General features: G+C 55.8%; 1 protein-coding gene across 2 annotated transcripts; it reads left to right on the plus strand.

The window, feature by feature from the left end:
* JAK3 (Janus kinase 3) lies at positions 1-19,032 on the plus strand. Of its 2 annotated transcripts, none has more exons than XM_025989780.2 (24): positions 1-258; positions 3,431-3,623; positions 4,081-4,204; positions 4,507-4,618; positions 4,797-4,942; positions 5,329-5,623; positions 6,217-6,339; positions 6,438-6,595; positions 7,459-7,570; positions 7,814-8,000; positions 8,526-8,653; positions 8,870-9,001; positions 10,069-10,153; positions 10,951-11,078; positions 11,773-11,905; positions 11,982-12,133; positions 12,289-12,439; positions 13,100-13,239; positions 13,316-13,505; positions 13,943-14,067; positions 14,330-14,502; positions 15,577-15,694; positions 16,063-16,173; positions 17,747-19,032. In XM_025989780.2, exons 2-24 carry the CDS (start codon positions 3,440-3,442, stop codon positions 17,858-17,860), a joined length of 3,321 nt encoding a protein of 1,106 aa, XP_025845565.2. In that variant the 5' UTR covers positions 1-258; positions 3,431-3,439; the 3' UTR covers positions 17,861-19,032. The 2 variants fall into 2 exon arrangements, with proteins under 2 accessions (XP_025845565.2, XP_072577355.1); XM_072721254.1 differs by having other exon boundaries at positions 113-258; positions 5,372-5,623.
* Positions 19,033-20,816: the final 1,784 nt, after the last annotated feature.

A 20,816-nucleotide genomic window follows, 5' to 3' on the forward strand; every position in this document is an offset into this window, starting at 1 on the left:
GTCCAGGTTTTCCAGCACCCTGTCTGAAGAGGGCCACTGCTGTGGAGGCTTCTGGAACTTTCTGCCTCTCCCACGCGGCTGGGCCCTCTCGCCTCCTAGTCCCCATCCCCCCACTTGGGCCATGACTTTCGGTAAGTGACAGCAGCTCAGGAAGCCAAGGGGCCCACACAGGAAGGAGCCGACTGGGACTTTCCTCCTGCCGCCTCCCGCCTCCTGGCTCTGCCCTCCTGTCCTTGGCCCAGGGGTCCCAGCTGCCAGGTAAGAGCTGGCGGGGCCACATGGCTCTGGGGTGGGGGTGGGGGAGTGTGTGAATGGCGGTGGCTGGGGACAAAGGCAAGGCCTCGGAGGAAAGCTGCCAGACAGACAGACAAGAGCTGGGAGGGTTGGCCCTGTGGCTTCCAACAAAGTGCCCTTCGATCCGGGCCTCGGCTTTTTCTGCATGAAATGAGACCTGAAATCCCCAGCTCCCTGGGCCTGAATGATTCTGTGTTTTGGGCCTGGAGCTCCTGATACCTGGGGACACAGTTCCCAGCCTCCACCTTCCCAGGACCCAGGCCAGAACATAGAGTGACCAACCAACGGTAGGGGATGGGACTTTGGGTGTTGAAACGGACATTTTTTCTGTGTCCCAAACACCCCCTCTGGCTTTTTCTTTTTTTAACCTTCAATATTTAAAATAATATACATATCTTTATTTTAAACAAAAAACCACACACAGTGTGATTCCATTTACATCAAAGTGCAAAGACCATGGTTAAGTTGACTATTAGAAATAGGACGGTGATCACCTCTGTGGGGAGTGACAGGGGCCCCACAGCTCCTAGGACTGGGAATGTTCCAATTCCTGGTCTGGTAAATTGGGGTGCCCCCAGGGGAAATTTCCTCTTTCCCTCATACCCTCCCTCCCCTCATAGGAACCACCAAACCACTGTGTCAAGGGACTTTCCTGTTTAGCTGACATTTGTCAAGGGCTTGCTAGGCATGTTGCCAAGGATTGTGCCAGTTAGTGAGGATATTTTTTTTTTAAAGATTTATTTATTTATTAATTCAGAGAGAGCGAGAGAGAGGCAGAGACACAGGCAGAGACACAGGCAGAGGGAGAAGCAGGCTCCATGCAGGAAGCCCGATGTGGGACTCGATCCTCGGTCTCCAGGATCATACCCCGGGCTGAAGACATCATTAAACCACTGAGCCACCTGGGCTGCCCCAGTTAGTGAGGATTAAAAATGTTGACACCTTGGGCTCAGCTCAGCAAACCGAGGCAGGTGGGGCAGCTCATTTTACAGCTGATAAAGTGGAGTCCCAGAAGTGGGAGCCCTGCCAGGGTCACAAAGCTTGAATATGGTGGGGTAAGGATTTGAAACTCAGAGCCTAGGGTCTTCACCTATCCCAGCTCCAGGCTTATAGGCTGGATGTGCTAAAACCTCATTAATGCTGTCCCCTCCCCCACTTCCTACTATTATTCTGGAAAATGGTTTTTGTCTGTTTTTTTTTTTTTTTAAGATTTTATTTATTTATTCATGAAAGACAGAGAGAGAGAGAGAGAGAGAGAGGCAGAGGGAGAAACAGGCTCCATGCAGGGAGCCCGACCTGGGTTAGGATCCCAGGACTCCAGGATCACGCCCCGGGCTGAAGGCAGCGCCAAACCGCTGAGCCATCCAGGCTACCCTGTTTTGTTTTGTTTTTTAAGATTTTTATTTATTTGAGAGAGAATGAGCAAGTGTGTGTGTGTGTGTGAGAGAGAGAGAGAGTGAGAGAGAGAGAGAGAGAGCATGAGCAGGGCAGAGGGGCAGAGAAAGGGAGAAGCAGGAGCCCAATGCGGGGCTTGATCCCAGGACCTTGGAATCATGACCTGTGTCAAGGGCAGATGTTTAACTGAGTGAACCACCCAGGCACCCCTGGAACATGTTTTTTTTTGCCCAATATTTTCTCTGTATCTTTTTTTTTTTAAGATTTATTTATTTATGAGAGATACAGAGAGAGAGAGGCAGAGACACAGGCAGAGGGAGAAGCAGGCTCCATGCAACGAGCCTGAGGTGGGACCCAATCCCAGGTTTCAAGGATCACACCCTGGGCTGAAGTCATATCTTTTTTATTCAAGTCAATGTAAGTGGGTCTTGTCCATCTACTACACACCTTTCCCTGCTGGGTTCAAAGCCCATCCTTTCCTCTGCCTAGCCAGTAGTCTGGGAATAAAGAGTGAGGGGCAGTTTCCTCCTGGGTCCATTGCAGAGAAGGCTGCTTGCTACAGGGGTCTAAACAGTGGGAGTGGTAAAGGGGACAGAGTTGGTGATGGTGGGTAGATAAGACACAGAGGTCCCTCTTGTTGTTTTTTTTTTTTTAATTTTTATTTATGATAGTCACACACAGAGAGAGAGAAAGAGAGAGAGAGGCAGAGACACAGGCAGAGGGAGAAGCAGGCTCCGTGCACCTGGAGCCCAACGTGGGATTCGATCCCGGGTCTCCAGGATCGCGCCCTGGGCCAAAGGCAGGCGCCACACCACTGCGCCACCCAGGGATCCCCAGAGGTCCCTCTTGAACGAGTCATCAGTCTGCATCTGATGCACGCTGCAAGGCATACATTACATCAGCTGCAAAAGCTTCTAGCTCCAGCCCCAGAAGAGCTTGAGTTTCCTACACCCGCAGGAAGTGATGGGCCACCGCATCCCCTTAAACCCCCATATACACAAACCAGCATCCACTGGCTTCCTGGTTGGCAAATCTGCACATCTGTGGTTGATTGCTCATGCCTGCCCGGGGCAGGGGCTTTGCAGTAAGGAATATGAGGAGGCTGCAAATTGACTGGAGATGTCTGCCCTGGACACTGACAAGAATATGCACAAATTATGTGCGTTAACCATACGAAGAGGAGGAGGAAGAGGAGGAGGAGGAGAAGAAAGAAGAAGAAGAAGAAGAAGGAGAAGAAGAAGAAGAAGAAGAAGAAGAAGAAGAAGAAGAAGAAGAAGAAGAAGAAGAAATAATTGGGGGGGGGGCACCTGGGTGGCTCAGTAGTTGAACATCTGCCTTTGGCTCAGGTTGTGATCCTGGGGTCCTGGGGTCAAGTCCCACATCAGGCTCCCTGCAGGGAGCCTGCTTGTCCCTCTGCCTGTGTCTCTGACTCTCTCTCTGTTTCTCATAAATAAATAGATAAAATCTAAAAAAAAAAAAAAAAAAAAAAAGGTTCCCCAGCATACCCTTATCTCCCTTATCTGGGGACTTTTGGCTCCTCACCCACCTTTCACACTCAGCAACACTGTCTCTCTCTTTCTCTATCTCATTTTCTTTCTGTATGTCTCTGTTCTTCTCTCCTCCCTGTTTCACCAGCTTCAACATTACCTCACCCTGCAGCATCTCTGCCCCCCACACCCCTAGAAGCTTTGTGGTCTCTCTGGCTGGAACTGAGTGGATGCTTCTCTCTGTGTCCACACAGGCTACACCTATGGCACCTCCAAGCGAGGAGACGCCCCTGATCCCCCAGCGTTCCTGCAGCCTCTCGTCTTCAGAGGCTGGTGCCCTGCACGTGCTGCTGCCCCCTCGGGGCCCTGGACCCCCACAGCGCCTATCCTTCTCCTTTGGGGACCATTCAGCTGAAGAGCTCTGTGTCTGGGCTGCTAAGGCCAGTGGTGAGTGGGTCCCTGGAAGGCTGGGCCAAAGAAGGGGGTAGGGCTGTGGGAGGTCCAGACTGGGAGCTGGAATAGCATTCAAGTGGAGTCAGCACTGGAGCTGGGGCTTTGAGGGATGAATAAGATTTTGTAAATGGAGGAAGGTGCTGAGGGAAAGGCTGTGCAAAGACTTGAGGCGCATGAGGGGAAATAGTTGGTGACTCCTTGAGGTAAAGTATAGAGTGGAAGGAGCACTCTAGGGAGAGAGGCAGGGAGCCCCAGGAAGCATGTTGTGTGTGGATTCTCTACTAAGGGCAATGGGAGGCCTGGAGTGTGTGTGAGCCGGGGTGGGTCATAGTGTGAGAACCAAAGGTGAGAAAGAGCCCTGTAGGGCTGCATGGGGGTTGCATAACCATGGCAGCCCTGCAAGGGACAGATGGGGAGACTTAGGAGGGTGCTGATGCAGGCATCCCTTCAGGCATCCTGCCTGTGTACCACTCCCTCTTTGCTCTGGCCACCGAGGACCTGTCCTGCTGGTTCCCCCCGAGCCACATCTTCTCCGTGGAGGACTCGGGCACCCAAGTCCTGGTCTACAGGCTCCGGTAGGAAGCACATCGCCCCTACTCCCACAGGCATGGGCTAAATGTTACCAAGAGGGGATGCCTTTTGTTGAGGGCAAGGGGAGTTTAAAACAACCACCATCCTACAACATTGTCATCTCCCTGCACTTCCCGATGGGTGCCCTAGGGAGGATGTGATCACAGGTGAAGAACTGAGGTCAGAGTGTGCGTTGCTTACCCAAGGTAACATAGCAAGTCAGTGGCACAACTTGGGTTCTGTGAAGTCTTGGCACGGTCTTCCACCCCTCCATACCCCTACTCCAGGTTCTCCTCTTCCCCAACAGCTTTTACTTCCCCAACTGGTTTGGGCTAGAGAAGTGCCACCGCTTCGGGCTACGAAAGGACTTGGCCAGTGCCATCCTTGACCTGCCAGTCCTGGAGCACCTCTTTGCCCAGGTAGGGGTCTGTCTGGGTCTTAGCCAGGGAGTGGGATCCACAGGGCAGCATCAGGGCACGCAGCTGGGTGGCCTTGGCTGACCCTGTCTGTGGCAGCTCAGGGCTGGGGATCAGCCCAAGGGTGGGGGGTCTGTAGGGCAACATCAGAGCTCACGGTAGGGTTGTGACCGGCCCCCAGCACCGAAATGACCTGGTGAGCGGCCGCCTCCCCGTGGGCCTCAGTCTCAAGGAGCAAGGTGAATGTCTCAGCCTGGCGGTGCTGGACTTGGCCCGGATGGCCCGCGAGCAGGCTCAGCAGCCGGAGGAGCTGCTGAAGACTGTCAGGTGAGGGCTTCCAGCCAGTGATTACCGGCATTTACCTGGGGGTGAGCAAACGTGGCTCCACCAGGGCATCCCTAGAGTCCGGGCTCCCATGAAGCTCCTCACCTACAAGCCTGCAGTGTGTCCATGTGACCCAGGACCCCACCAACCCAACCCTAGTCCATGCCTCCCTCCCGCAGCTAAAGGCCTGTGTGTGTGTCCGTCTATCTTGTAGACCCCAATGGCCGTGCCCCCACCCCGAGGTCCTTCCCCCATGTGTGTCATTGTCTCCGTGCCCCCCAACTGAGGCCACACTTCAGCCCAACTAAAATTCGGGTTTGTGTGTGTGTCCCCGTTCATACCTGTGGAGATCCCTCCCCACAGTGAGGACCCGCTACCCCCACTCGTAGCTACAAGGTCTGCCTGCCCCCCGACCTGCGCGACCTGATCCAGGGCCTGAGCTTCGTGACGCGGAAGCGCATCCGGAGGACGGTGCGCCGGGCCCTGCGCCGCGTGACCGCCTGCCAGGCTGACCGGCACTCGCTCATGGCCAAGTACATCATGGACCTGGAGAGGCTCGACCCGGCCAGGGCTGTCGAGACCTTCCTCGTGAGCTTCCCCGGGGCTGCTGGTGGTCAGGATGCGCAGGGGCTGCTCCGAGTGGCCGGTGACCTCGGCATCGCCTGGAGTCCCGGAGGACAGGAGGTGTGGGCGGCCGCTGGGCGGGGCTGAGCGAGGCGGGGGCGGGAAGGGGTAACGGGAGGGGCCTAGAGGGAATGGGGCGGGCGGGGCTTGGGCGGGGCCAACTGAAGGTCGGGGGAGGAGTCGGGCTGAGTGGGGGCGGGGCTCCCGCCTGGAGGTGGAGTGGAGCTAAGAGAGGGAGGGGCTCAGCGAGGGCACCTGCCGGCCGATGGAGGTGGCCTGTGTGTGTAAAGGGGATCCCTGGGTGGCTCAGCGGTTTGGCCCCTGCCTTCCGCTCAGGGCGTGATCCTGGAGTCCCGGATCGAGTCCCGCGTCGGGCTCCCTGCATGGAGTCTGCTTCTTCCTTTGCCTGTGTCTCTGCTCTTTCTCTCTCTTTAGCAGGGGTGCGGTGGGAGAACTGGGGATGCGCTGCCGGGGGGGGGGGGGGGGGGGGGTGTTGAGAAGGGCTGCATTGACAGAAGGGGGCGGGGTTTGGCAGGGGCGAGGCCGAGAGGGACCGGGCTTATGGCGTGGGATGGTGTGGTCCAGGCTTCGAGGAGGGACTGGGGGCTCGGAGGGAAGGGGCCGCCAGCTTCAGCCCTCCCCCTCATTCCCAGGCCCTCCAGCCCTTCTGCGACTTTCCAGAAATTGTGGACATCAGCATCAAGCAGGCTCCGCGTGCTGGCCCGGCTGGGGAGCACCGCCTGGTCACCGTCACCAGGACGGACAACCAGATCCTGGTGGGTGCTGGCTCCTCTCCCCGCCCGCCTTATGCCGACCGCGGGGACGTGGGACCGTCGCCTTCGGGCCGCAGCGGCGCTGACGCGGATCCTCACAGGAGGCCGAGTTCCCGGGGCTGCCTGCCGCATTGTCCTTCGTAGCGCTCGTCGACGGATACTTCCGGCTGACCTCGGACTCCAGGCACTTCTTCTGCAAGGAGGTTGCGCCGCCGCGGCTGCTGGAGGAGGTGGCCGAGCAGTGCCACGGCCCCATCACGTAAGGGTCTGCCCCCCACCGCCCCGTGCCTGCCCTCGGTGGCCAGAACTGGGTTCCAATCTTGACCATGCCCCTTCTGGGGCCTCAGTGTCCCGCCCTCCCAGGGGCCTTGCACAAGGGTCGAGTGCTGGAACAGCGCCTGGTACATGGTTGGCGCTCGAGGAGACTAGGCTTTCCTTTCCGCTGCCAGGCCAGCAGCTTCCCTCTCTGATTCCTCAGGGCTGCAGGGCCAGTCTTGGGGATATGATGGCACCGAGGTTCCACCTGCAGCGTCTTCTTTAATCCCCTAGTAGAAGCCGTGACTTTTGGCTCATTTTAAAAATAGGAAGGAGGAGCGCCTGGGTGGCTCAGTGGTTGAGCATCTGTCCTCTGCTCAGGGCATGATCCCAGGGTCGCAGGATCAAGTCCCACATCAGGCTCCTTGTGTGGAGCCTGCTTCTCCCTCTGCCTCTCTTTCTCTCCGCCATGAATAAATAAATAAAAATTTAATAATAAATAAATAAATAAATAAATAAATAAATAAATAAAATAAATAAATAAATGGGATCCCTGGGTGGCTCAGCGGTTTGCCGCCTGTCAGGGCGTGATCCTGGAGTCCTGGGATCGTCCCATGTCAGGCTCCCGGCATGGAGCCTGCTTCTCCCTCTGCCTGTGTCTCTGCCTCTTTCTCTCTCTGTGTGTCTCTCATGAATAAATGAATAAAATCTTTTTTAAAAGTAAATAAAAATAGGAAGAAGACAGGGAATGTTAGCTGGTAAGGGTCCCCAGGCTTCAGAGGGATCAGGATTAGAACCCAAGTCTAGCTTGGGTTTCTCTGCCTCTATCTCTCTGTCTCTGTCTCTTCCTCTCACCTATCTCCACAGGCTGGATTTTGCCATCAACAAGCTCAAGACTGGAGGCTCACTTCCTGGCTCTTACGTTCTCCGCCGCAGTCCCCAAGATTTTGACAGCTTCCTTCTCACTGTCTGTGTCCAGGTCAGTCCACCACTAGGAGCCAGGTGGCCAGGGAGGGCTTTCTGAAGGAGATGACATTTGAGCTGAGTCCTGCAAGATGAATTAATATTCGCTCCTTGAGGAAGGGAAGGGTAAAAGTATTCCCAGTGGAGGGAACAGCATATGTAAAGGCTTGGAGATTGGAATGAGCTTATGGTGCTCGATGAACATGGGGTGAAGGGAAGGTACTACCCACTTCCACTCAAGGACCACTCCTCCTTGCAGACCCCCTTGGGTCCTGATTACAAGGGCTGCCTAATCCGGTGTGACCCCACGGGAACCTTCTCCCTGGCTGGGCTTGGCCGTCCCCACAGCAGCCTTCGAGAACTCTTGACAGCTTGCTGGGATGGCGGGCTGCACATGGACGGAGCTGCACTGAACCTCACCTTCTGCTGCACCCCCAGACCCAAAGGTGAGCCCGCCCCTTCCGCTGAGCTGAACAAGCAATCTGGGGTCCTGCCTTGTGTGGCAAGTGGCAGAGATTGCAGGTCAAGATGGGTTAGGGAAGAAAAGGTGATTATTGGCTTGTGGAATGGATGCTATCTTCAGGCACGATGAGATCCAGTTGCAGCTGACCGGATCAGAGAGATGTCACTGGCACTTAGTCTTTCTACATCTCTTGACTCGTCCCTGAGTGAATTTCATTCTCAGACGAGCTCTTTGGGTGAGACAACTCCAAGGTGTGAGTTCTTCAGAGTCTTCCAGAATCTCTAGCAGGACTGAGGTTACCCACAGGGTTGCCTGCTTATTGGTGACTCACCCCCATTGGGGCTTCCTGGAGCCTCCTTCAAAAATAAACTGTGTACCCTGGAGTCCTCACCTCAGGGTACACCTTTGGCTTCTCGGGGAGACCCCAAATTAAGGCAGGGAGTGAGCAAAACTTAGGGGACCTTCCACCTCTGACCTCTGTTTTTCTCCCTCCATCCACTCCCCATAGAAAAGTCCAACCTGATTGTGGTGCGGAGGGGTTGCAGCCCACCCACATCATCCCCTGTTCAGCCGCAATCCCAATGCCAGCTCAGTCAGATGACATTTCACAAGATCCCTGCTGACAGCCTGGAGTGGGTAAGTGGCCTCAGGAAATAGAGGAGGGACCTCAGTTGGGATCCAAATCCTGGATCTACATCTCATCCTATTTATATCTCTGCTGTATGGCCTCAAGCATGTGACATAGCCTTCTTGTGCCTGTTTCATTATCTGAAAAATGGAGCCAGGGCTGGGGGCCAGGGTCCCACCAGGAACCCCCTTACCAGCCTCTCCCGTTGCTCCCTCACCCTCCAGCATGAGAACCTGGGTCATGGGTCCTTCACCAAGATCTACCGGGGTTGTCGCCATGAGGTCGTGGATGGGGAGGCCCGGGAGACAGAGGTGTTGCTCAAAGTGATGGATGCCAAGCACAAAAACTGCATGGAGGTGAGTGTGATGGGGACCAGGACTTTGGGGTCAGGACTGTTGTGGATTTAGAGAAGTTTAAAAACACACAGGTCTTAAAACAACAGAAATGGAGCTCTAGTTTTTCCAAACCATGACATGCAAAAGAATCAGGGAATTTAGATGCAAACAGAAAGAGTACACCAGGGGATCCCTGGGTGGCGCAGCGGTTTGGCGCCTGCCTTTGGCCCAGGGCGCGATCCTGGAGACCCGGGATCGAATCCCACATCGGGCTCCCGGTGCTTGGAGCCTGCTTCTCCCTCTGCCTGTGTCTCTGCCTCTCTCTCTCTCTCTCTGTGACTATCATAAATAAATAAAAATTAAAAAAAAAAAAAAAGAAAGAGTACACCAAACAGAAGAAATAGCCAGCGCAAAGGTCCTGTTTAAGGAACAGTGAGGAGGGGTTGTCTGGCTGGCTCAGTTGAAAGAGCATGTGATTCTTTTTTTTTTTTTTTTTTAAGATTTTATTTATTTATTCATGAGAGAAACACAGAGAGAAGCAGAGACATAGGCAGAAGGAGAAGCAGGCTCCCCATGGGGAGCCTGGTGCAGGACTTGATCCCAGGACCCTGGGATCACAACCCAAGCCAAAGGCGACACTCAACCACTGAGCCACCCAGGTGCCTGAGCATGTGCCTCTTGATCTCAGGGTTATGAGTTCAAGCCCCACAGTGGGTGCAGAGATTACTTAAATAAATAAAACTTTAAAAAAAAGTGAAGGAGGGCCAGTGGGCTGGAGAGGAGTGAGCCAAGGAGAAGAGGGAAGTGATGCTAGAGCACCAGCAGGGGCTGGGCCATCCTAAGAAGAGCCCTCCTTGAACCTCAAATCTCCCCTTTCTGTGTAAGAGACCCAAAGTAGTTACAATGGGGACTTCATTCGAAAATCATGATTCAGAGTCCTGTGTATACGAGTGGTGGACTCCAAGGTCAAAGACTTGTGGTGAGGTGTCCCCAGAGGCAGATTTGTGAGCAGCAAGTTTGGAATGCTTGGTTTAATCTTAGAGTGGGAGGAACCCGTGGACCTTTTCTCCCCCTTCTCCTCTCCTCAGTCATTTCTGGAAGCAGCGAGTTTGATGAGCCAAGTGTCATACCAGCATCTCGTGTTGCTCCATGGCGTGTGCATGGCTGGAGACAGTGAGAGACTACCCTCGCCCTGACCCTGGCCCTTCCTCACTGAGACCCTCTATGGCAGCATTAGCAATACAGATCCAGAGCCTGCCCTAGCTGGGGCCCTGTGTCCCCCAGGGTCCATCACCCTGGACCTGTGCCCTTCACTGGTTACTCTTGGGGAAGCAGCTCTAGGCTTCCACCAATACCCAGTCCCTCAAAATGATCTCAAGTCAGACAAGCCTGGGTTCCTCACCTCACAGTATAGCCTGTCTACAGCTTTGCAAGGGCCAAGTTACCTTTCCAAGGTTCAGTGCCACCAGATCAGTTCAGCAGCTATTTATCGTTGCCCAGGATGTGCCAGAAGCTGGACACACAGCGTGGAATATGACAGGCTGGGGAGGGTGATAAATGATCATGTGTGATGGGGCAGCACAGGGCACTGCAGGTGGTCGGAGGCCACTAGCCCAGCTTGGAGGTTAGGCAACGATCCTGGGTAGGCAAAGACAAGTTCTAAGCAGAGAAGGCAAAGATAAGTAGGAATTAGAGAAGAGGAGGAGGAGGGATGTTCCTGAGAGAACATGCAAAGGGCTGGAAGTGAGATGCGAAGAGAGTTTAGGGCCTTCCTGGGATTTCTGGCCAATAGTTCCCATATGAGAGGTGAGGAGGGGGAGGAGAAGTGAGTAAGGTAAGGATGAGGGAACAGTCACAACTGAGAGTACCAGGCCCCCCCTGCCCTGAGGGTGGAGTGGAGCAGGGCCTGTTCAAGACAAATGTAGTCCTGCCTCCCAGCCCTGCCTCCTCCCCCACCTCGCTGCCACCAGGTATCATGGTGCAGGAATTTGTACACCTGGGAGCGCTGGACACATACCTGCGCAAGTCTGGCCACCTGGTGCCAGCCAGCTGGAAGCTGCAGGTGATAAAACAGCTGGCATATGCCCTCAACTACCTGGTGAGTGCTCCTTCACTGCACAGAATGGAGGGGAAATTGAGAGTGAGTGGGCTCTGTGGTATGGATAAGAGTTTGGCAGGAATGCAAGGGGAAGGCATCTTAGACTGAGGGAACAGCATATGTACATGCTCAAAGATGTAGGGTGCAGGAGAAGGGGACGGCTGGTCATTGGTGGATTTCAGGGGAGTAGTGAGCAATGAGGTCAGGCATGGGGAAGGCTTTCCAGGAGAGGAAATATGGGAGCTGGGCCTCAAAGGTTGAACAGAAGCTTCAAGAGGAGAAAATAAGAAGGGTCTGTCAGGTTGAGGACACAGCCTAGGCAAAGGACTGCTGCTTAGATGTGTTGCATGTCCTGGGATGCATCTGGCAGTTCAGCTGACAGGAGACCAGGGTAGGGGTGTGGAAGAGAGAATGTCATAGAAGAGTGAGCAAGTATCTCAAAGGGCCTTGAGCACTAGGCTCAGGACCTCTGGCTACCACCCCATTACCTTTAGGGTGGGTTTGAGAAGGGGAGGGACTCAGGTCAGCGTAGGGGGTGACCAAGAGGAGGCAATACAGGTTGCCGGTAGACTAGAGGGTGGTCTAGGAGTATGGTCTGAGCAGCACCAGGTGTGCTTTGAAGGCTGTGTAGTAGTTTTCCAGCCAGACTATTCATTCATCAAACCCTGGTATTCTTTATGCCTGGCCCACCCAGGAAGACAAAGGCCTCCCCCATGGCAATGTCTCAGCCCGGAAGGTACTCCTGGCTCGGGAGGGGGCCGATGGGAACCTGCCCTTCATCAAGCTGAGTGATCCTGGTGTCAGCCCCACTGTGCTAAGCCTGGAGAGTACGTACAGAAGGGTGGAGATGGAGGGGCCTAATGGTGCAGAGGAGCAGATCCTGATCCCAGCCCCACTCCCCAGTGCTCACTGACAGGATCCCCTGGGTGGCCCCTGAGTGTCTTCAGGAGGCCCGAACACTTGGCTTGGAAGCTGACAAGTGGGGTTTTGGTGCCACAGTCTGGGAAGTGTTCAGCGGGATCCCGATGCCCATCAGCACCCTGGATCCAGCCAAGGTCAGAACACCAGCACCGGCCTCTTGAATGCCCATTTGGTATAAGGGTTGAATGGCCTGAGGTCCAGCTTGGGGAAAATGGGCTGGTCTGGCGGGGGGGGGGGGGGGGCTCCTGAAGGTGTACCGGGAGTGACCAGCCACGCTTCTCAACTTCAGAAGCTCCAGTTTTATGAGGAACGGCAGCAGCTACCTGCTCCGAAGTGGATGGAGCTGGCTGTCCTGATCCAACAGTGCATGGTCTATGAGCCAGGCCAGAGGCCCTCCTTCCGTGCCATCATCCGTGACCTGAACAGCCTCATCACTTCAGGTGCCCACTGGGCCCAGCAGGGCAGGCAGGGCTGGCATATTATATTAGGCACAGAGGGGGGAAATGAAATTTGCATGCAGAGCCAGCCCTGTGTGCTTGGCAGGATTGGAGTGGTTGGTGACTGTAGCAATCAGCATGAGCCTCAACTGCTGCTGTAACAAACAGACCCCCTCAGCTCAAGGCTGAATGTGACGGATATTTACTTTTCACTCAATGGGGGTGTCCAGGTCAACAGGCACCTCTCCCTTTGTGGCTCCCCACATCCCATGTCCTCAGTCCCTGTTGCATCCTCTGCAGACAAGAGAGAGGCTGTGGAGGGTCTCATGCTAGGTTTCCATGGGCCAGGCCTGAAAGAAACCCAGGACTTCTCCCCTGTCAGCCTGAGCTCAATCATGTGTCACACTTCACAGCAGTGGAGTCTGGAAAACGCCTTCTGTCTCCAAAACCATGTGTAGTTTGCACAGCATACAGAAGGGGTTTGCCTTTGCCCAGCTGGCATCTTTTTCCAGCCCCCCACAAAATACCCTTAGGCTTGCAGTGGCCCTGTCATAATATTCGGAAAAAGTAAGCATGCAGTTCAAAGAAGTCCCATAGCAAGTCAGCTTAGGAGGGGGACCCAGGGCCCAATAATAAGGGTCACTTACTATCTGTGCCCCACAGATTATGAGCTTCTCTCAGATCCCACACCTGGTGCCTTGGCACCCCGCGATGGGCTGTGGAACGGTGCCCAGCTCTATGCATACCAGGACCCTACCATTTTTGAGGAGAGACACCTCAAGTACATCTCACAGCTGGGCAAGGTGAGGTGGGCTGGGCTGGGGTGGGGTGGGCAGGGAAGCACCCGTGCACATGTATACCAGTCCTCCTGTCCCCCAGGGCAACTTTGGGAGCGTGGAACTGTGCCGCTATGACCCACTGGGTGACAACACGGGCGCCCTAGTGGCTGTGAAGCAGCTGCAGCACAGCGGGCCAGACCAGCAGAGGGACTTCCAGAGGGAGATCCAGATCCTCAAAGCCCTCCACAGCGACTTCATTGTCAAGTACCGCGGAGTCAGCTATGGCCCAGGTGAGCTATTTCCCAAACGGGTGCTCTTCAAATCACACACCCTTGTCCTCCTGCAGGAACATTTTAGAGTGGTTTGGGAACACCAGGAGGGGCTATTGGCTTGCTTGTTTATCCAAGTTTGGATCACCTGGGGTTCAAATTCCTGCTCAAACCCTTGGTAGCTGGGAGACCTTGGGCTGGCGATTTAACCTCTCTGAGAGTCAATTCCACATCTGAAAAATGGGGTCACTATCAGGTTTAAATGAATCCATGGATATTGTAGAAATTACTCAACGGCCATTGGCAATAGGTGTCACTATAGATGTTCCCATTTTACAAAAAGCATTGGGAGGCTGGGAGGGCCCCAGGGTGGCACTCTGAACGGAAAGAATCAGGAGGGGCACTAGACAGAGTTGGGCCCTGCGGTGCCTCCTCCAGCCTCCCCTCGCTTCCCCTAGGCCGCCAGAGCCTGCGGCTGGTGATGGAGTACCTGCCCAGCGGCTGCCTGCGCGACTTCCTGCAGCGGCACCGCGCGCGCCTCGACGCCGGCCGCCTGCTCCTCTACGCCTCGCAGATCTGCAAGGTGCGGGGCTCGCCCCGGGACCGGGGGGCTAAGGGGGCCGAGTCTGGGCAGGGATCTGCGTGGGGTCGCGGGGAAGGCTGAGCGTTGAAGTTTGGTCAGGTTGGAGGAGCAGTTGAGTTAGGGCTAAGATCGAGACTGGAGGGCAGGCTGGGTCCAGGGCAGGGTTAGACTTGGGGTCTGGAATGGGTTTGGGTTGGATTCCAGGTCAGGCTTGGGGCCCCTGAGGGTTATGCTGGAGTCTGTACCTCCTGCTCAATTGCAGGGCATGGAGTACCTGGGCTCCCGCCGCTGCGTGCACCGCGACCTGGCAGCCCGCAACATCCTGGTGGAGAGCGAGACGCACGTCAAGATCGCCGACTTTGGCCTCGCCAAGCTGCTGCCCCTCGACAAAGACTACTACGTAGTCCGCGAGCCCGGCCAGAGCCCCATCTTCTGGTGTGGACCCCTCCCCACTACCCTGGCGGCTACTTCGCGCCCACCCTGGCGGGCCCGCCATGGCCCCGCCCTCCCTCAGTCCTGACCCCTCCCCCTAGCGTGATGGCCCCGCCCCTGCCCCTACAGCTGCGGCCCCGTCCTGACCCCGCCCAGGCCCCCACTTCTCTCTACCCAGACCCTTCTGCCTTCAGTGTCCTGGGGCCGCCCCGGCCCCGCCTCTCCCACGGCCCTAAGCCCCTCTTCCGTCACCTACCAGCGTACGGTCCTTCCCCACAGCCTGGTCCCACCCTGCCCGGCCCCTCGGAGCTGGCCCCGCCTCCAGGCCCCCGGCCCCGCCCCTCTCACAGCCCTAGCCCCGCCCCAGCCCCGCCTTCCTCTCCGCGTACGGTCCTTCCCCACAGCCTGGTCCCGCCCTGCCCCGCCCCTCGGAGCTGGCCCCGCCCCCAGGGCCCCGGCCCTCTCACAGCCCTAGCCCCGCCCCAGCCCCGCCTTCCTCTCCGCGTACGGTCCTTCCCCACAGCCTGGTCCCACCCTGCCCCGCCCCTCGGAGCTGGCCCCGCCTCCAGGCCCCGGCCCCGCCCCTCTCACAGCCCTAGCCCCGCCCCAGCCCCGCCTTCCTCTCCGCGTACGGTCCTTCCCCACAGCCTGGTCCCACCCTGCCCCGCCCCTCGGAGCTGGCCCCGCCTCCAGGCCCCGGCCCCGCCCCTCTCACAGCCCTAGCCCCGCCCCAGCCCCGCCTTCCTCTCCGCGTACGGTCCTTCCCCACAGCCTGGTCCCACCCTGCCCCGCCCCTCGGAGCTGGCCCCACCCCCAGGGCCCCGGCCCCGCCCCTCTCCCTGGTCCCCTGCCCCGCCCCCCCGATTATGGCCCCGCCCCCTAACCCCGGCCCCGCCCTGACCCCGCCCAGGCCCTCCTAAGGTTGGCGAATACCCCATCCCACCGGCAGGGAAACCCTGACCCCGGAGCTGGGACCGACCTTCTTACAGCCCCCACCTACAACTGACCGGCTCCCCCAGCCCAAGGCTGTCCCCTTTCCCGTCCTCTCGCATCCCAAGAATTCCTTGTCCCCTACAGGTACGCCCCAGAGTCCCTCTCTGACAACATCTTCTCGCGCCAGTCGGACGTCTGGAGCTTCGGGGTTGTCCTGTACGAGCTTTTCACCTATGGCAACAAGAGTTGCAGCCCCTCAGCCGTGAGTCGGCACCCCTGCATCCCCAGGACCCTCCTCTCCCCAACCCCTTCTGGGCCAATCCCTGGCCTGTTTGTACCCGAGTGCCTCTTTCCTCAGTGTTACCTGTTCCCAGCATCATATAGGCCCTCCATAGTGGGGAGGACCTCTCTTCACTAAGGCCGACTCCCACCACAAGGCAGCCCAGTCCCCCTCCATCACAGATGACCCCTGCCCCCCCCTTAGGGATGGCCCCTCTCGCCACCACGGGTGGTTCTCTCCTGCCCTTCCCTAGGGCTGCCCCCTGCCCCTCCCCAATCACTAGCAGCCCTTTCTCCCTCCTTCACGGATGGCTTCTCCCCCACTGAGGGTGCTCCCTCCTGACCCCCCAGGAGTTCCTGAGGATGATGGGATGTGAGCGAGATGTCCCGGCCCTCTGCCGCCTGCTGGAGCTGCTGGCTGAGGGCCAGAGGCTGCCCGCGCCTCCTGCCTGCCCTGGTGAGGTGAGCACTGGAGGTCTTGCCTCAGTTTCCCACTCTGGATTTTTTCTGGGTGAGCCAGCTGGCCCCTTGGGTCTCCCCAGCCACCACTGATGGCTTTTGATTGAGAGCATGCCCTGGGGCATGACGCCAAAGAGGATTCTGGCTTCTACCTTGCTGTTCTCGCAAACTCTTTCAGATCCTCAGTTTACCCATCTCCAAAATGGGAACAACAATGCTTTATGGTGTGGGGGAAGATCAGACAAGTTACCACCTTTCCCCAACGCTCAGCTTAGAGTCCAGCACGCTGTCAACACTCCATAAATGTTAACGACTCTTACGGTTTATTGTAACAACTTTTGTGGAAGTGTCTGACATGAGGTTGGTCATTCATAAAGTGAAATGCCCAAGGACGCCCGGGTGGCTCAGTCATTTAAGTGACTGACTCTTGGTTTCCATTCTGGTCATGATCTCAGGGTCGTGAGATCAAGGCCCACGTTGGGCTCTCCGCTGGGTGAGGAGTTTGCTTGAGATTCTTTCTCCCTCCCTCTTCTCCCTCATGCTCCTCCCCCCAATGCACAGGCTCCCTTTCAAATAAATAAATAAATAAATAAATAAATAAATAAATAAATAAAATCTTTAAAAATAAATAAATTTATCTGCCCAGGTCACAGATGTTTATTGAGTGCTGTGTGCCAGGCTCTGTGCTAGGTGCTGGGGACCCAGCAGGGGACAGAACAGATACTACCCTGTTCTCCTAGTAATCAGCAGAGGCTAACAAGAGCATTCTGGTGTTTATCAGTGTTTGGAAAGAGTTGAACAGGGGCAGATGAGGCGGTGTGGTGGTGGTCAGGGAGGGCCTCTGAGAGGGGGTGATCCTGAAGGAGGAAGAGGAGCCCACCCCTGGGGAAAGGTGGGAGAGGGCATTTTCAGTGGTGGACAGAAAATGTGCAAAGGCCCTGAGGTGGGAATGAGTTTGATGCGTTTATATTTTTTAAAGATTTTTACTTATTTATTTATTCATGAGGGACAGAGAAAGAGAGGCAGAGACACAGGCAGAGGGAGAAGCAGGCTCCATGCAGGAAGCCCGATCTGGGATTTGATCCTGGAACTCTGGGACCATGCCCTGGGCCAAAGGCAGGCACTAAACCGCTGAGCCACCCAGGCATCCCCATTTTGATGCATTTAAATAATGAGATTGGGGCAGATGTGGCTGCAGGGAACAAGAGAGGAGGTGATGGAAGGAGGTAAGGGAGGGGATGAGATTTTGTTCTAAGACATGTAGGGAGCTATGGCAGGCTTTGGAGCAGAGGAGGGGATGGAGTCTATATTTTAAAGCTGTGACTAGGGGACGTCTGGGAAGCTCAGTGGTAGAGCATCTGCCTTCAGCTCAGGACATGATCCCAAGATCTGGGATCGAGTCCCACATCAGACTCCTTGCAGGGAGCCTGCTTCTCCCTCTGCCTATGTTTCTGTCTCTGTGTGTGTGTGTCTCTCATGAATAAATAAATAAAATCTTTAAAAAATAAAAACAAATAAAGCTGTGACTAGGAGTTATGCTCACATGTGATCCTGTTGTCTCCTCCTGCCCCCTCAGGTTCACGAGCTCATGAAGCTGTGCTGGGCCCCCAGCCCGAACGACCGGCCAACATTCAGTGCCCTGGGCCCCCAGCTGGATGCACTCTGGAGTGGAGGCCGGGGGGTAGCATAGTGTGAGACTCAGCATTCTCTGCTTGTCTGGAAGGAGAAACCCACTCACTTCATTTTTATATCTCCTGCGCACATACCCCTGGGTTCTGGTCTCTGTGGACTGGCTATGTGACCTGGGGCAGGAAGTTGCTCCTCTCTGGGCTTCCTGCTCTACAGACTCCCCCCTCCCCCACCGTGGGGCAGCTGACATTGCATTTGGGGAGCCATCCCTGGCTTGTGAGGCAACAAGAGTCCTGTAGCCTTAGGAACGTGTAGATTTTCAAGATGAATGCATTGCCCCCAGAATTGAGGAAACAAATTTAAGTCCCTCCCATCTTCCTATCCTCTTAGGGTTGGCCCTGAGCTTCCTGTCTCAGTGAAGACGTTGCATAGCTTTAAATATATGCTCTCAGGCTTCTGCCCTCCCCATCCCTCTTTTGCTGGAAGAAGCCACAGAAAAGAGCAGCTTGCCCTGGCTGGAAACTGACTTTCTGGGGGAGCCTGTATGACTTTTTGGGATCATGTGAGGGTCCAGGAGACGCTGGGGTCCTGGTCTACCCTAACTGTACCAGATCGTCCCGGGGCTTCAGTTTGCCCCTCTGTCTGGACCAGAGGGTCACATGATTGATGACACTGGAGACTTACAGGAGCTTTTCAGCAGTTGCGGGAAGGAAAGGCCTTCTTGGCAGAGGGAACAGTGAGGAGAGAGTGAGAAGGCTCAGAGTACAGAGGTTAAGAACCCAGGTGTTGGAACCCATGGTTCTGCGTCTTATTTGCTGTGGGATGGTGGGCAAGTTGCCTCCCCTACGGGGTCTCAGTTCTATCCCCTGTACAATGGGCAGATAAATGGTGTTGGTGCCTTGCTGTATACAGTCAGCTTCTGGAGTTTGTGAGAAGGCATCTAGCATAGGTTAAGCGCGCCCCCCCCACCCCCACTCCTCGCCTGCCTGCAGGCTTTTCTGCCACTTTCACCCCTTGGAAAACTCTTATTTATCATTCAAAACCCCAGCTATCACCTCCCTGTAGGCTTCCTTGTAATGCTTATGCCACTCTTCACCAGCCAGTGTACTTCCCTCCAACCCTAGGGCTGGGGTGTCTGTCTAGATCCACCTCTTCTGACCTGGAGGCTCCCTGGAGGCTGGGCTGGAAAGGGCACAGAATGTTTGTTGAATGAATAAAGTTCTGTGCAAAGAATGGTATGTTGCTGGATTTGGGTGATGGGGAATTTGTGCCCCCCCCCCCCCCCCCGCTGTGAGCTGGGGAGGAATGTGGTTAGGGCTGGTGTTGGGGGGGGGATGGAGACCCCCTGGGGGCCACAATGGAAGCCTCAGGGCTGGCTGGGGGAGGAGAGACAGCAGGGTGGGGCATGGGCTGGGGGACAAAAGCCCTCCCCCCAGCTCCAGCTGCTGGCCTTGGCTCTGGGAACTGATTACAGGCTCTGGTTGGGTGGAAGGAACAGGCTGCTCTGGGGGGAGGCCAAGGGCAAGGTTGGGTTGGGAGGCTGTGGGGAGGGGTCCAACACTAGTGGGGAACAAGCAAGTCTCCCTTAGGACTGCAGGACAGATATGAGGAGTAACAGAAAGACACAGTGGAGGAGGAGGCAGTCCTCTCTGTCTCTCTCTCTCTGTCTCTCTCTCTCTCTCTCTCTGTCTCTCTGGCCTACCCTCTTAGCCCAGAGAAAGTCACCTGCTTTGGTGAAAAGCAGGAGGGGGCTGGTCTGGGCTCAAGCAAGACAGGGTTTTCAGCTCAGGCCCTCCCTTGCCTTGGATGGAGTATCCTGCCTTCCCTCTGCTCGTTTCCCTCCTCAGTAAACCGAGGTCATAATGAGCAAACGCAGCCAACTTCATTCTGGGCCCTCCAGTCCCTGCCCCACCCAAAGAGATCGATGTGGGAGAGACAGAGCCAGCCAAGAGCCCCAGCCTGCTGTGACCATGGACAAGTGTGGTGACCAGCACCACCACCCCCAGCCTCAGTTTCCTTACTTATACAGGAATAAGGACAACAATCTTCTGATTGTCCCTGCTCTCAGTTGGCTGGATGCCCGACCACCACCCCGCAAAATTATTCTATTTATCTAGTTCACCTCTCTAAAATAGTTGTTTTTAAAAAGACTCCTCAGCCAGTGCTCCCCCTAGGGGAGGCACACCCAGGGCCCTGGCCCAGGCAGAGAGAGACCTTCACTGTTTTGTGGCGCTCTCAGCTATTAATAAACAGTGTTGAGGTTAAAACCATCTTTGTGGTTCTTATTATGATTGCTAGATCCCCTTTAGCACCACCCATCAGGAAACTGAAAAAGTAAAGGTTTATTACTCACAAGACCTCAGAGTCACACAGCGGACCGGACCTAGGGCTACACAGTGAGGTCATGCATAGAAACAGAGACCAATTCTGGCTTGGGGCTCTGCTTTTATTGGGGACTAGGGCGGGGGGCCTACAGTTTCCCCAGCTTACTCTTTATTGGTAGATTTAAGTCCTAGAATGGGGGCACCTAGAGCTGGGGGCACCTGGTGGCTCAGTGGTTGAGTATCTGCCTTCAGCTTAGGCCTTGATCCCGGGGTCCTGGGATCGAGTCCTGCATCGGACTCCCTGCAGAGGCCTGCTTCTTCCTCTGCCTATGTCTCTGCCTCTCTCTATGTCTCTCACGAATAAATAAAATCTTAAAAGAAAAAAAAAAAGTCATAGAGCAGGAATTTAATGTTTTGAGCTGAGGGCACACAACTCTCTTCCCTCTACAGCTGCTGGGGACTCCTCCCTGCGGTCACATCAGGCACTGGCTCGGCACGGTCAGGCTGCTTGAACCAAAGCCCTGGTGGCTTCAACACTGACACTCACTTCTCACAGCCCTGGAGGCTGGAAGTCAGGGTGCCAGCCAGTCGGGGTCTGCTGAGGATACCTCCTGGCTTGCAGCTGGCTGTCTTCTGGCCGGGTCCTCACATGGAGAGGGACGGGATATGGGGGCACATTCTCTCACACCCCTT

The sequence above is a fragment of the Vulpes vulpes genome, chromosome 9 (assembly GCF_048418805.1).
Source record: "Vulpes vulpes isolate BD-2025 chromosome 9, VulVul3, whole genome shotgun sequence".
Taxonomy (NCBI): Eukaryota; Metazoa; Chordata; class Mammalia; order Carnivora; family Canidae; genus Vulpes; species Vulpes vulpes.

Coding starts and splice junctions, on each gene's coding strand:
- JAK3 (XM_025989780.2), top strand. CDS start 3,440: ATGGCACCTCCAAGCGAGGAGACGCCCCTGATCCCCCAGCGTTCCTGC. Junction 3,624..4,080: donor CTGGGCTGCTAAGGCCAGTG/GTGAGTGGGTCC, acceptor GCATCCCTTCAG/GCATCCTGCCTGTGTACCAC. Junction 4,205..4,506: donor GTCCTGGTCTACAGGCTCCG/GTAGGAAGCACA, acceptor CTTCCCCAACAG/CTTTTACTTCCCCAACTGGT.